At 46.6% G+C, this 15,925-nt stretch overlaps 1 protein-coding gene across 2 annotated transcripts in view; it reads right to left on the bottom strand.

The window, feature by feature from the left end:
- Positions 1-15,925, bottom strand: part of SPEF2 (sperm flagellar 2) — a 158,622-nt gene that overhangs the window by 34,139 nt on the left and 108,558 nt on the right. For both annotated transcript variants that reach the window (XM_073681592.1, XM_073681589.1), the window contains 6 exons: positions 14,919-15,069; positions 13,794-13,925; positions 13,267-13,405; positions 11,185-11,414; positions 8,614-8,720; positions 2,915-3,097 (listed from right to left, as the gene is read on the bottom strand). In XM_073681592.1, coding sequence (XP_073537693.1) covers positions 2,915-3,097; positions 8,614-8,720; positions 11,185-11,414; positions 13,267-13,405; positions 13,794-13,925; positions 14,919-15,069 — 942 coding nt within the window. The remainder of the gene's footprint in view (positions 1-2,914; positions 3,098-8,613; positions 8,721-11,184; positions 11,415-13,266; positions 13,406-13,793; positions 13,926-14,918; positions 15,070-15,925) is intronic.

Below are 15,925 nucleotides of genomic sequence, written 5' to 3'. Positions count from 1 at the left end.
TACAGGATGTAACTCAGGTTCAGTAATGTAATGTATGTACACAGTGACTGCACCAGCAAAATAGTGTGTGCAGCTCTGGAGTATAATACAGGATGTAACTCAGGATCAGTACAGGATCAGTAATGTAATGTATGTACACAGTGACTGCACCAGCAGAATAGTGAGTGCAGCTCTGGAGTATAATACAGGATGTAACTCACGATCAGTACAGGATCAGTAATGTAATGTATGTACACAGTGACTGCACCAGCAGAATAGTGAGTGCAGCTCTGGGGTATAATGCAGGATGTAACTCAGGATCAGTAATGTAATGTATGTACATAGTGACTGCATCAGCAGAATAGTGAGCGCAGCTCTGGCGTATAATACAGGATGTAACTCAGGATCGGTACAGGATCAGTAATGTAATGTATGTACACAGTGACTGCACCAGCAGAATAGTGAGTGCAGCTCTGGGGTATAATACAGGATGTAACTCAGGATCAGTACAGGATCAGTAATGTAATGTATGTACACAGTGACTGCACCAGCAGAATAGTGAGTGCAGCTCTGGAGTATAATACAGGAGGTAACTCAGGATCAGTACAGGATCAGTAATGTAATGTATGTACACAGTGACTGCACCAGCAGAATAGTGAGTGCAGCTCTGGGGTATAATACAGGATGTAACTCAGGATCAGTAATGTAATGTATGTACATAGTGACTGCATCAGCAGAATAGTGAGCGCAGCTCTGGCGTATAATACAGGATGTAACTCAGGATCAGTAATGTAATGTATGTACACAGTGACTGAACCAGCAGAATAGTGAGTGCAGCTCTGGGGTATAATACAGGATGTAACTCAGGATCAGTACAGGATGAGTAATGTAATGTATGTACACAGTGACTGCACCAGCAGAATAGTGAGTGCAGCTCTGGAGTATAATACAGGAGGTAACTCAGGATCAGTACAGGATCAGTAATGTAATGTATGTACACAGTGACTGCACCAGCAGAATAGTGAGTGCAGCTCTGGGGTATAATACAGGATGTAACTCAGGATCAGTACAGGATCAGTAATGTAATGTATGTACACAGTGACTGCACCAGCAGAATAGTGAGTGCAGCTCTGGAGTATAATACAGGCGGTAACTCAGGATCAGTACAGGATCAGTAATGTAATGTATGTACACAGTGACTGCACCAGCAGAATAGTGAGTGCAGCTCTGGGGTATAATACAGGATGTAACTCAGGATCAGTACAGGATCAGTAATGTAATGTATGTACACAGTGACTGCACCAGCAGAATAGTGAGTGCAGCTCTGGAGTATAATACAGGAGGTAACTCAGGATCAGTACAGGATCAGTAATGTAATGTATGTACACAGTGACTGCACCAGCAGAATAGTGAGTGCAGCTCTGGAGTATAATACAGGCGGTAACTCAGGATCAGTACAGGATCAGTAATGTAATGTATGTACACAGTGACTGCACCAGCAGAATAGTGAGTGCAGCTCTGGGGTATAATACAGGATGTAACTCAGGATCAGTACAGGATCAGTAATGTAATGTATGTACACAGTGACTGCACCAGCAGAATAGTGAGTGCAGCTCTGGAGTATAATACAGGAGGTAACTCAGGATCAGTACAGGATCAGTAATGTAATGTATGTACACAGTGACTGCACCAGCAGAATAGTGAGTGCAGCTCTGGGGTATAATACAGGATGTAACTCAGGATCAATAATGTAATGTATGTACATAGTGACTGCATCAGCAGAATAGTGAGCGCAACTCTGGCGTATAATACAGGATGTAACTCAGAATCAGTAATGTAATGTATGTACACAGTGACTGAACCAGCAGAATAGTGAGTGCAGCTCTGGGGTATAATACAGGATGTAACTCAGGATCAGTACAGGATGAGTAATGTAATGTATGTACACAGTGACTGCACCAGCAGAATAGTGAGCGCAGCTCTGGCGTATTATACAGGATGCAAGTCAGGATCAGTACAGGATCAGTAATGTAATGTATGTACACAGTGACTGCACCAGCAGAATAGTGAGTGCAGCTCTGGGGTATAATGCAGGATGTAACTCAGGATCAGTAATGTAATGTATGTACACAGTGACTGCACCAGCAGAATAGTGAGTGCAGCTCTGGGGTATAATACAGGATGTAACTCAGGATCAGTACAGGATCAGTAATGTAATGTATGTACACAGTGACTGCACCAGCAGAATAGTGAGTGCAGCTCTGGGGTATAATGCAGGATGTAACTCAGGATCAGTAATGTAATGTATGTACACAGTGACTGCACCAGCAGAATAGTGAGTGCAGCTCTGGGGTATAATACAGGATGTAACTCAGGATCAGTACAGGATCAGTAATGTAATGTATGTATATAGTGACTGCATCAGCAGAATAGTGAGCGCAGCTCTGGAGTATAATACAGGATGTAACTCAGGATCAGTAATGTAATGTATGTACACAGTGACTGCACCAGCAGAATAGTGAGTACAGCTCTGGAGTATAATACAGGATGCAAGTCAGGATCAGTAATGTATGTACACAGTGACTGCACCAGCAGAATAGTGAGTGCAGCTCTGGAGTATAATACAGGATGTAACTCGGGATCAGTACAGGATCAGTAATGTAATGTATGTACACAGTGACTGCACCAGCAGAATGCAGCTCTGGAGTATAATACAGGATGTAACTCAGGATCAGTACAGGATCAGTAATGTAATGTCTGTACACAGTGACTGCACCAGCAGAATAGTGAGTGCAGCTCTGGAGTATAATACAGGATGTAACTCAGGATCAGTAATGTAATGTATGTACACAGTGACTGCACCAGCAGAATAGTGAGTGCAGCTCTGCAGTACACCAGTACACTGAAGAGATTCTTTCTCTATCTTACCCCTCACCTGACTGTAAAGCTCTTGGTGAACGATGTCGCTTCCGCTGTCGTCTGCAGCCTTGAATCTCTGCAGGGTGCTCAGGAGTTCGGGCAGAGTCGGGTACGGCCAGGGACATGACGCTGATAACAAGAACTTTCGCCAATTTATGGAGTCGGAGCCGTCTGACAGCGCGGAGGTGATCTCCTGGATCTGGGAAAAAATTGGAATAACCCATATGGTGGAAGGCGTTTTCCATCTCATTTTACAAGATGTGTTGGAAACTAGTCTATTTTAATCTGAATTGTCCAATATTCTGTCCTAATTAATCTCTAAATATCAGATCCAGACACAGAGGTAAATGAAAAAGTCCTGACTTCACGCAGCCACCACTAGGGGGAGCTGAAGAACTGATTGCATACAGGGAGTACATACATAGAGCACAATAACTAGTATAATAACCTGTATGCTGTGAGCGACCCCTTGTGGTGGAAATGGGTAGACAAGAATTATCATTAACTATCTATGTACAATGGGTACAGAAAGTATTCAGACCACTTTAAATTTTTAACTCTTTGTTTCATTGCAGCCGTTTGGTAAATTCTAAAAAGTTCATTTTTTTCTCATTAACCCCTTAAGCCCCAAGGGTGGTTTGCACGTTAATGACCAGGCCAATTTTTACAATTCTGACCACTGTCACTTTATGAGGTAATTACTCTGGAACGCTTCAACGGATCCCCCTGATTCTGAGAATGTTTTTTCGTGACATATTGTACTTCATGATTATGGTAAAATTTATTCGATATCACTTGCGTTTATTTGTGAAAAAAACGGAAATTTGGTGAAAATTTAGAAAATTTTGCAATTTTCAAAATTTGAATTTTTATGTCCTTAAATCAGAGAGATTTGTCACACAAAATAGTTAATAAATAACATTTCCCACATGTCTACTTTACATCAGCACAATTTTGGAACCAAAATTTTTTTTTGTTAGGAAGCTATAAGGGTTAAAAGTTGACCAGCGATTTCTCATTTTTCCAACAAAATTTACAAAATCATTTTTTTAGGGACCACATCACATTTGAAGTCACTTTGAGAGGTCTTTATGACAGAAAATACCCAAAAGCGACACCATTCTAAAAACTGCACCCCTCAAGGTGCTCAAAACCACATTCAAGAACTTGTTTGGGCACACAGGGACTCTCCAAATGCAACATGGTATCCGCTAACAAATTGTCGGCTCAAATTGTTAGCGGACATCATGTTGCGTTTGGAGAGCCCCTGTGTGCCCAAACATTGGAGCTCCCCCACAAGTGACCCCATTTTGGAAACTAGACCCACCAAGGCACCTATCTAGATGCATAGTGAGCACTTGGAAGCCCCAGGTGCTTCACAAATTGATTCATAAATATGAAAAAGTGTTTTTTTTTTTCACTTTTTCATTTTTACGAATCAATTTGTGAAGCACCTGGGGGTTCCAAGTGCTCACTATGCTTCTAGAAAGGTGCCTTGGCGGGTCTAGTTTCCAAAATGGGGTCACTTGTGGGGGAGCTCCAATGTTTGGGCACGCAGTAGCTCTCCAAACGCAACATGGCGTCCGCTAACAATTTGAGCCGATTTTCCATTCAATTTGTTAGCGGACACCATGTCGCGTTTGGAGAGCCCGTGATGTGCCTAAACAGTGGAGCTCCCCCACAAGTGACCCCATTTTGGAAACTATACCCCTCAAGGATTTTATTAAGGTGTATAGTGAACATTTTGAACCCAGAGGTACAACACAGAATTTGTTTACATTAGGTCATCATATTGAATAAGTTGTCATTAGTCTTGAGCGCAAGTGCTCGCTACTTGAGTTTGCATCGGGTACTCAGGTATGCACCATGTACAGCGTGTGCTCGAGTGACATGCTCGAGTCCCTGCTCCGCATGTTTCACGGTTATTAGACACCCAAAAAAAAACATGCGGGGATCGCTCGTGCATGGCAGGCAATCCCCGTAAAGTTTTTTTTGCCGCGAAGCATATGGGGCAGAGACTCCAGCATGTCACTCAAATACCCACGATACTCAATGCATACCAGAGCACCCGATGCAAACTCAAGTAGCGAGCACTTGCGCTCAACACTAGTCGCCATATCGTCATCTTTTTTTCTTACTTTTGAAAAAAATCCCAACCCCATCACAACCCTAACCCCAACCCCAACCCCAACCCCAGCCCTAACCGTAGCACAACCCTAACCGTAGCACAACCCTAACCGTAGCACAACCCTAACCGTAGCACAACCCTAACCATAGCACAACCCTAACCCTAGCACAACCCTAACCCCAAACCCAGCCCTAACCCTAGCCCAATCCTAACCCAAGAGTTTATTTTTGACGCCGTTCCTCGTGCGGTATAAGTGATTAGACGACTTTATTCTTCGGATCGGTGCGATTACAGCGATACCAGAATCATATGGGGTTTTTATGACTGACAGCTGTCACACACTAAAAGAGGCATATTTTGTAAAATCTAGTTTTTGCATCGCCATATTTTGAGAGCTATAATTTTTCCAGATTTTGGCAGACAGTCATGTGACGGCTCGTTTTTTGCGGGATGACTTGACGTTGTTATTGGTGCCATTTTCAGGCACGTGCCATTTTTTGATCGCTTTCTATTCCGATTTTTGGGAGGCAGAATAAACAAAAACCAACAATTCAGGAATTGTTTTTTTTTTTTTTTTTTTATTCTGTTCCGCGTGTGGTAAAATTGATAAGGCAGCTTTATTCTTCGGGTCAGTACGTTTACAGCGGTACCACATTTATATCGTTTTTCTATGATTTGCACTTTTACATAATAAAAGCAATTTTATAGAAAAAAATATTTTTTAGCATAGCTTTATTCTGAGAGCTATAACTTTTTTATTTTTCGGCTGATGGAGCTGTATAGCAGCTTGTTTTTTGCAGGACGAGATGACGTTTTCAGCGGTACTATTTTTATTTATATTTGTCTTTTTGATCGCGTGTTATTCCATTTTTTGTTTGGCGGTATGGTGATAAAGCATTGTTTTTTGCTTCGTTTTTTTTTTTTTTACCGTGTTCACTGAAGGGGTTAACTAGTGGGATAGTTTTATAGGTCAGGTTGTTCCGGACGCGGCGATACCAAATATGTGTACTTTTATTGTTTTTTTTTTATAATAATATTTATTGATGGGTACATTATATTTTTATTTTTGGTGGATTATTTTTATTTTTATTTTTTTTTAATTTTTTTTCACTTTCTGACACTTTTTTACTCTGTCCCACTCTGGGACTTTCACTTTTTTTTCTCTGATCGCCTGCATGGCACAGGAATGCAGCACCATCCCTGTGCCATGAAGGCTGTCAGCGCTAGAAGGGAGAAGATTGTTTGGAGATGCACTGCGCATGTCCAAACAATCTTCCTGCTGTGTGGTGACCCGGATGTTGTCATGACGACATCAGGTCGTCATGGCAACACCAGGGAAGCCTTTGCAGACAGCGCTGGAAGCCGGAAGAGGAGGTGAGTTTATGCGATCACCTCCCCTTGCCCCCGCAATGCTGCGATCGACTTCGATCGCAGCATCGCGGGGGTTAATGTGCTGGGAGAGGTGCAGGACCGCTCCCTGCACATAGTATCGGCTGTCAGCTGTGACAATCAGCTGACACCCGGCGGCGATCGCGCCCGCACAGCCTGTGTGCGTGCGCGATCGCGATCACGTACTAATACGGGTCTGGCTCTTAAGTCCCAGGGCACGGACGCGTATTAGTACGTCAGATGTTGTTAAGGGGTTAAAGTACACTCTGCACCCCATCTTGACTGAAAAAAACAGAAATGTAGAAATTTTTGCAAATTTATCAAAAAAGAAAAACTGAAATATCACATGGTCATAAGTATTCAGACCCTTTGCTCAGTATTGAGTAGAAGCCCCCTTTTGAGCTAGTACAGCCATGAGTCTTCTTGGAAATGATGCGACAAGTTTTTCACCCCTGGATTTGGGGATCCTCTGCCATTCTTCCTTGCAGATCCTCTCCAGTTCCGTCAGGTTGGATGGTGAACGTTGGTGGACAGCCATTTTCAGGTCTCTCCAGAGATGCTCAATTGGGTTTAGGTCAGGGCTCTGGCTGGGCCAGTCAAGAATGGTCACAGAGTTGTTCTGAAGCCACTCCTTTGTTATTTTAGCTGTGTGCTTAGGGTCATTGTCTTGTTGGAAGGTGACCATTTAGCCAAGTCTGAGGTCCAGAGCACTCTGGAAGAGGTTTTAATTCAGGATATCTCTGTACTTGGCCGCATTCATGTTTCCTTCAATTGCAACCTGTCGTCCTGTCCCTGCAGCTGAAAAACACCCCCATAGCATGATGCTGCCACCACCATGTTTCACTGTTGGGATTGTATTGGGCAGGTGATGAGCAGTGCCTGGTTTTCTCCACACACACCGCTTAGAATTATCACCAAAAAGTTCTATCTTTGTCTCATCAGACCAGAGAATCTTGTTTCTCATAGTCTGGGAGTCCTTCATGTGTTTTTGAGCAAACTCTATGCGGGCTTTCATATGTCTTGCACTCAGGAGAGGCTTCCGTTGGGCCACTTTGCCATAAAGACCCAACTGGTGGAGGTGATAGTTGAATTTGTGGAACTTTCTCCCATCTCCCTACTGCATCTCTGGAGCTCAGCCACAGTGATCTTGGGGTTCTTCTTTACTTCTCACAACAAGGCTCTTCTCCCACGATTGCTCAGTTTGGCTGGACGGCCAGGTCTAGAGAGACTTCTGGTGGTCCTAAACTTCTTCCATTTAAGGATTATGGAGGCCACTGTGCTCTTAGGAACCTTGAGAAATGCAGAAATTCTTTTGTAACCTTGGCCAGATCTGTGCCTTGCCACAATTCTGTCTCTGAGCTCCTTGGGCAGTTCCTTTGAGCTCATGATTCTCATTTGGTCTGACATGCACTGTGAGCTGTGAGGTCTTATATAGACAGGTGTGTGCCTTTCCAAATCAAGTCCTATCAGTTTAATTAAACACAGCTGGACTCCAATGAAGGAGTAGAACCATCTCAAGGAGGATCACAAGGAAATGGACAGCATGTGACCTAAATATGAGTGTCTGAGCAAAGGGTCTGAATACTTATGACCATGTGACATTTCAGTTTTTCTTTTTTAATACATTTCTACATTTCTGTTTTTTTTCAGTCAAGATGGGGTGCAGATTGTACTTTAATGAGGAAAAAATGAACTTTTTAGAATTTACCAAATGGCTGCAATGAAACGAGTGAAAAATGTAAAGGGGTCTGAATACTTTCCGGACCCAATGTAAGAAGAACAGCAAAAAAATCAGCACATAAGGATGGAACAAAACACCAACATAGAGGTGAAAGCAGGACATCTCCTTTAAGGCCAATATGTGGATGGTTTTGCAGAAATTGCTTACACCATACATTTGGGCAGTGATATTATGGACACGGTCTGGCGGTGTTATATGTCCGCTGTAATATTTTAGTTTATCATAGCTGTGACAAGGTCACTGGTAGAATACTGGAGGGGAGACGTGTGTCACTGAGACTATTGGCTTCAGTGATGGAAACCATGGAGGTTTCTCCTGCACATTAGGTGCAGAGAGGGTTAATAGCCACATCTACATCTATCACCTCCTTTGCTCCGACCTATCGCCTCCTCTGCTCCAATCTATCACCTCCGCTCTCTCCAGGGACCCCATAAATACACTATAAGTGTGACCTCACCTCTGGCAGTGACAGATGCATCCACACATCGGGCAGCGCGTCGTCCCCGAGAGTCACTGAGGTCAGATCCATCAGAAACTCCGAAAATAACTTACTGGACATAAGTCCTGAAGGAAAAAGAGCGGATAATTCAGTGCAGGAGCAGCGCTCCAGGGATCACACCCCTCATACCTCTATAGCCTCCTCTACAGCTGAGGGGGGCAGCGAGCATGACGGGGGCATCTTCTATAGGCAAAGAATGTAAGGGGGCATCTGTGACTGGTGCGGTGTGTAACTGGGGACATCTGTGACTGGTGTGGTGTGTAACTGGGGGCATCTGTGGCTGGTGCGGGGTGTAACTGGGGGCATCTGTGACTGGTGAGGTGTGTAACTGGGGGCATCTGTGACTGGTGCGGTGTGTAACTGGGGGCATCTGTGACTGGGGCGGTGTGTAACTGGGGGCATCTGTGACTGGTACGGTGTGTAACTGGGGGCATCTGTGACTGGTGTGGTGTGTAACTGGGGGCATCTGTGGCTGGTACGGTGTGTAACTGGGGGCATCTGTGACTGGTACGGGGTGTAACTGGGGGCATCTGTGACTGGTGAGGTGTGTAACTGGGGGCATCTGTGACTGGTGCGGTGTGTAACTGGGGGCATCTGTGACTGGGGCGGTGTGTAACTGGGGGCATCTGTGACTGGTACGGTGTGTAACTGGGGGCATCTGTGACTGGTGTGGTGTGTAACTGGGGGCATCTGTGACTGGTGTGGTGTGTAACTGGGGACATCTGTGACTGGTGTGGTGTGTAACTGGGGGCATCTGTGGCTGGTGCGGTGTGTAACTGGGGGCATCTGTGGCTGGTGCGGTGTGTAACTGGGGGCATCTGTGGCTGGTGCGGTGTGTAACTGGGGGCATCTGTGGCTGGTACGGGGTGTAACTGGGGGCATCTGTGACTGGTGAGGTGTGTAACTGGGGGCATCTGTGACTGGTGCGGTGTGTAACTGGGGGCATCTGTGACTGGTACGGGGTGTAACTGGGGGCATCTGTGACTGGTGAGGTGTGTAACTGGGGGCATCTGTGACTGGTGCGGTGTGTAACTGGGGGCATCTGTGACTGGGGCGGTGTGTAACTGGGGGCATCTGTGACTGGTACGGGGTGTAACTGGGGGCATCTGTGACTGGTGAGGTGTGTAACTGGGGGCATCTGTGACTGGTGCGGTGTGTAACTGGGGGCATCTGTGACTGGGGCGGTGTGTAACTGGGGGCATCTGTGACTGGTACGGTGTGTAACTGGGGGCATCTGTGACTGGTGTGGTGTGTAACTGGGGGCATCTGTGGCTGGTACGGTGTGTAACTGGGGGCATCTGTGACTGGTACGGGGTGTAACTGGGGGCATCTGTGACTGGTGAGGTGTGTAACTGGGGGCATCTGTGACTGGTGCGGTGTGTAACTGGGGGCATCTGTGACTGGGGCGGTGTGTAACTGGGGGCATCTGTGACTGGTACGGTGTGTAACTGGGGGCATCTGTGACTGGTGTGGTGTGTAACTGGGGGCATCTGTGGCTGGTACGGTGTGTAACTGGGGGCATCTGTGACTGGTACGGTGTGTAACTGGGGGCATCTGTGACTGGGGCGGTGTGTAACTGGGGGCATCTGTGACTGGTACGGGGTGTAACTGGGGGCATCTGTGACTGGTGAGGTGTGTAACTGGGGGCATCTGTTACTGGTGCGGTGTGTAACTGGGGGCATCTGTGACTGGGGCGGTGTGTAACTGGGGGCATCTGTGACTGGGGCGGTGTGTAACTGGGGGCATCTGTGACTGGTACGGTGTGTAACTGGGGGCATCTGTGGCTGGTACGGTGTGTAACTGGGGGCATCTGTGACTGGTACGGGGTGTAACTGGGGGCATCTGTGACTGGTGAGGTGTGTAACTGGGGGCATCTGTGACTGGTGAGGTGTGTAACTGGGGGCATCTGTGACTGGTGCGGTGTGTAACTGGGGGCATCTGTGACTGGGGCGGTGTGTAACTGGGGGCATCTGTGACTGGTACGGTGTGTAACTGGGGGCATCTGTGACTGGTGTGGTGTGTAACTGGGGGCATCTGTGGCTGGTACGGTGTGTAACTGGGGGCATCTGTGGCTGGTGCGGTGTATAACTGGGGGCATCTGTAGCTGGTGCAGTGTAAAACTGGGGGCATCTGTGGCTGTTGTGGTGTGTAACTGGGGGCATCTGTGGCTGGAGCGGTGTGTAACTGGGGGCATCTGTGACTGGGGCGGTGTGTAACTGGGGGCATCTGTGACTGGGGCGGTGTGTAACTGGGGGCATCTGTGACTGGGGCGGTGTGTAACTGGGGGCATCTGTGACTGGGGCGGTGTGTAATTGGGGGCATCTGTGGCTGGTGCAGTGTGTAATTGGGGGCATCTGTGGCTGGTGCAGTGTAATCGGTTGCATTTGTGGCTAGTCCGGACATCTATGGCTAGTCTGGCCTATACAGAGGGTATCTGCCCCAATGCATGATGGGGAAATGCCCATTTCATAGTAGTTTGTTCCCCTTTAATATCTAATACTATAACAAATCACAGTAGACAGAACTCACCGCCCGGAGCCACCTGGAAAAACTGCTTGTGAAGTCGATGGAGCTGAGAGATGGTGAGGCCTGCCCCTGTGGCGCCCTCTACTGGTGGGGGTCGTGGTGGTGGCACCGGATCGGGCAGCACTTTCATATCTGCGTTTATGTAGAAGTCGCTTTTCTCTAGGACGAGTTCATGCCGTATCCTCGTTTTGGTTTCAACACAGTAGTGAGCGACGTGGATCAGTTTCCCAATGCTGCGAGGACAGAGGAGCAGTGCAGGGTTACAGATCATAGGGTATACGGGGAGTATATGGGGGTGTACAGTCATGACCAAAAGTTTTGAGAATGACACCAAAATTATATTTTCACATGATCTGCTGGCCTCTGGTTTTTATTAGTGTTTGTCTGATGTTTATATCACATACAGAAATATAATTGCAATCATATTATGAGTACCAATAGGTTATATTGACAGTTAGAATGAGTTAATGCAGCAAGTCAATATTTGCAGTGTTGCCCCTTCTTCTTCAAGACCTCTGTAATTCTCCCTGGCATGCTCTCAATCAACTTTTGGACCAAATCCTGACTGATAGCAGTCCATTCTTGCATAATCAATGCTTGCATTTTGCCAGAATTTGTTGGTTTTTGTTTGTCCACCAGTCTCTTGATGATTGACCACAAGTTCTCAATGGGATTAAGATCTGGGGAGTTTCCAGGCCATGGACCCAAAATCTCTATGTTTTGTTCCATGAGCCATTTAGTTATCACCTTTGCTTTATGGCAAGGTGCTCCATCATGCTGGAAAAGGCATTGTTGGGCGCCAAACTGCTCTTGGACGGTTGGGAGAAGTTGCTCTTGGAGGACATTCTGGTATCATTCTTTATTCATGGCTGTGTTTTTAGGCAAGACTGTGAGTGAGCCGATTCCCTTGGCTGAGAAGCAACCCCACACATGAATGGTTTCAGGATGCTTTATAGTTGGCATGAGACAAGACTGGTGGTAGCGCTCACCTCTTCTTCTCCGAATAAGCTGTTTTCCAGATGTCCCAAACAATCGAAAAGGGGATTCATCAGAGAAAATGACTTTGCCCCAGTCCACAGCAGTCCACTCCCTGTACCTTTTGCAGAATATCAGTCGGTCCCTGATGTTTTTTCTGGAGAGAAGTGGCTTCTTTGCTGCCCTCCTTGAAACCAGCCCTTGCTCAAAGAGTCTCTGCCTCACAGTGCGTGCAGAAGCACTCACACCAGCCTGCTGCCATTCCTGAGCAAGCTCGGCACTGCTGGTAGTCCGATCCCGCAGCTGAAACAGTTTTAAGATACGGTCCTGGCGCTTGCTGGTCTTTCTTGGGCGCCCTGGAGCCTTTTTGACAACAGTGGAAGCTCTCTGTTTGAAGTTCTTGATGATGCGATAGATTGTTGACTGAGGTGCAATCTTTGTAGCTGCGATACTCTTCCCTGTTGGGCCATTTTTGTGCAGTGCAATGATGGCTACACGTGTTTCTTTAGAGATAACCATGGTTAACTGAAGAGAAACAATGATACCAAGAACCAGCCTCCTTTTAAAGTGTCCAGTGATGTCATTCTTACTTAGTCATGACTGATTGATCGCCAGCCCTGTCCTCATCAACACCCACACCTGTGTTAATGGATCAATCACTAAAACGATGTTAGCTGCTCCTTTTAAGGCAGGACTGCAATGATGTTGAAATGTGTTTTGGGGGTTAAAGTTCATTTTCTTGGCAAATATTGACTTTGCAAGTACAAGTTAAGCTGATCACTCTTTGACATTCAGGAGTATATGCAAATTGCCATTACAAAAAATGAAGCAGTAAACTTTGGAAAAATTACTATTTGTCTCATTCTCAATACTTTTGGCCGTGACTGTATACGGAGGGAATACAGCTGCAATGACTGGATGAGCCGTACAGATGAGTATTGGGGACGTGACTGGGCACATGGCAAATTCGCAGCAAAAAAAAGTCACCAAATCCACATGCAAATCTGCTGTGAATTCTACAACTTTTCTTCTTTGCACATTCGGCCCCATGTGGAGGTGCGATAACTGCCCCAACGCCCCCCGCTGACTGCGCACCATGAAGGGTCTTACCTCGACATCTCCGCTAGATACTGCGCTCCCAGCCACATCTCCAGCTCTTTATACGCCTGCTCCGATCGGCTCGCAATCTCCCGACACATTTCGAGGGCTTTGGATTTTATCAGTTCCAGTCTGGAGGTCACAGACGTCTCTGAAGAAAGAAAAGGAAAAATAATTAAAAAAATAAAAGGTTCAGGATGATATAAGGGGCTGCAGCTGCCGGTGGTCTGTACTCTGCTCCCTGTATCTGTGATCTAGGGTAGAAAAATAGGTTCAGCTTTCATTCCCTGGTGGAGTAAGAAGAGGGGTTAATAATTATTGGTCCAGGGTGATATAAGGATTAATATATTATTCCCTGGTGGTCAAGAGTAAAAGAAAGTATATAAGCATCAGTCTAGGGTAGATGAGGAGGGGTCATTGTTTTACCCTGGTGGTCTACAGTAGGGGTGGGCTAATACTTGTGTTTGGTTCCCTGGCACCGCCGAGCCCTGCTTTGGGGTCTATAGTCAGTGTTACGTTTTGCTCTGATTATTACCGACCTTCATACTCCAGAGCTGCCTGATATTCCTGCTTCATTCTCACGCTACGTTCCTGCTTCTTCTGCAGCTCGGAGTCGTCCTCGGGGGCCGCGGGTGGCGGTGTGGGGGCGGCAGGTCCTGGTGATTTACCCCCTGGAATAAAAAATATAGGCAAGTCTGGACTGGAGAGTGAACCCTCGCTCCACACTGTCCCTATACAATGCCAGCCATAGTACCCCATAACAGTGCCAGCCATAATACCCCCATAACAATGCCAAGTATAGCACCCCCATAACAATGCTAGCCATAATACCCCCATAACAGTGTCAGCCATAATACCCCCATAACAGTGCCAGCCATAATACACCCATAACAGTGCCAGCCATAATACCCCCATAACAATGCCAAGTATAGCACCCCCATAACAATGCTAGCCATAATACCCCCATAACAATGCTAGCCATAATACCCCCATAACAGTGTCAGCCATAATACCCCCATAACAGTGACAGCCATAATACCCCCATAACAGTGCCAAGTATAGCACCCCAATAACAATGCTAGCCATAATACCCCCATAACAATGTTAGCCATAATACCCCCATAACAATGCTAGCCATAATACCCCCATAACAATGCCAAGTATAGCACCCCCATAACAATGCTAGCCATAATACCCCCATAACAATGCTAGCCATAATACCCCCATAACAATGCTAGCCATAATACCCCCATAACAGTGTCAGCCATAATACCCCCATAACAGTGACAGCCATAATACCCCCATAACAGTGACAGCCATAATACCCCCATAACAGTGCCAAGTATAGCACCCCAATAACAATGCTAACCATAATACCCCCATAACAATGTTAGCCATAATACCCCCATAACAATGCTAGCCATAATACCCCCATAACAATGCCAAGTATAGCACCCCCATAACAATGCTAGCCATAATACCCCCATAACAATGCTAGCCATAATACCCCCATAACAGTGCCAGCCATAATACCCCCTAACAGTGCCAGCCATAATACCCCCCTAACAGTGCCAGCCATAATACCCCATAAAAATGTCAAGTATAGCACCCCCATAACAATGCCAGCTGTAATAGCCCTATAACAGCCACTAGTGGGCGCTCACCCTTTTTCCTGTTGGGTGATTTCTTTTTCGCCCCTTTTTGACTGTCTCGAGACGCCGTCGGAGGGGCTCTCACTCTGTCTCTTTCCTTCAGCTCCGATATTTGCCGCTCCTTCTCCTCCTCCGCCTCCAGCCGCTGCTTTTCAGCCGTTACCTGTCAGCGCAAGCGTAAAAGAGGTGTATATATAGGAGGAGCATGAAAGGGAGCGCACCGCGACACACAGGAAGTATATAATGTGGGGTATATAGGAGTGACGGACCACCGCTGGAACCTCCGTACGAGAGACGTCCCTGATGGGGGGGCTTCACCTCACCTAAACTCCAGACATCCCCTTTCCCCAAACACATCTGCTCCAGCACTGGGGGCACTGGTAACGGGGAAAGATGAGGATACAATGAAATATGGTGATTGCTCCTGAAAAGTGTCTGGGGGCCACTGCTGACAAGTCTATAGGGGGTCAGCCATGACATGGAAGCGGCCGGATTTTGGGGGGTGCCCGCATATCCTAAGAGCAGGGGTCAGTAACCTTCAGCGGCCAGGTTTATTGTCCGCTCCCATAGTCTGGCTTCAGCTGCCCTCATAACTATGTGGATTTTGGTCGTATTCAGGATGGCATGTGCCCTTAAAGGGGTACCCACTTCTTTAAAACTACCCTTAGATCACAAGTGCCAAACTCCGGCTCGTGGGTCAAATCTGGCCCGCAGTGTGGTTATATTTCGCCCCCAAGACCAGAACCGCCATCCCTATGTGGGGCCATTATACTGTGTGGAGGACTATGTGGGGCCCATTATTCTGTATGGAGGACTATGTGGGGCCCATTATACTGTATGGAGGACTATGTGGGGTCATTATTCTGTATTGAGGACTATGTGGGGCCATTATACTGTATGGAGGACTATGTGGGGCCATTATACTGTATGGAGGACTATGTGGGGCCCATTATTCTGTATGGAGGACTATGTGGGGCCCATTATACTGTATGGAGGACTATGTGGGGCCCATTATACTG

This window comes from Phyllobates terribilis, unplaced genomic scaffold (assembly GCF_046119375.1).
Source record: "Phyllobates terribilis strain yellow unplaced genomic scaffold, ASM4611937v1 Scaffold_1__5_contigs__length_1240528914, whole genome shotgun sequence".
NCBI lineage: Eukaryota > Metazoa > Chordata > Amphibia > Anura > Dendrobatidae > Phyllobates > Phyllobates terribilis.
This window is presented reverse-complemented; position numbering and strand designations above follow the sequence as displayed.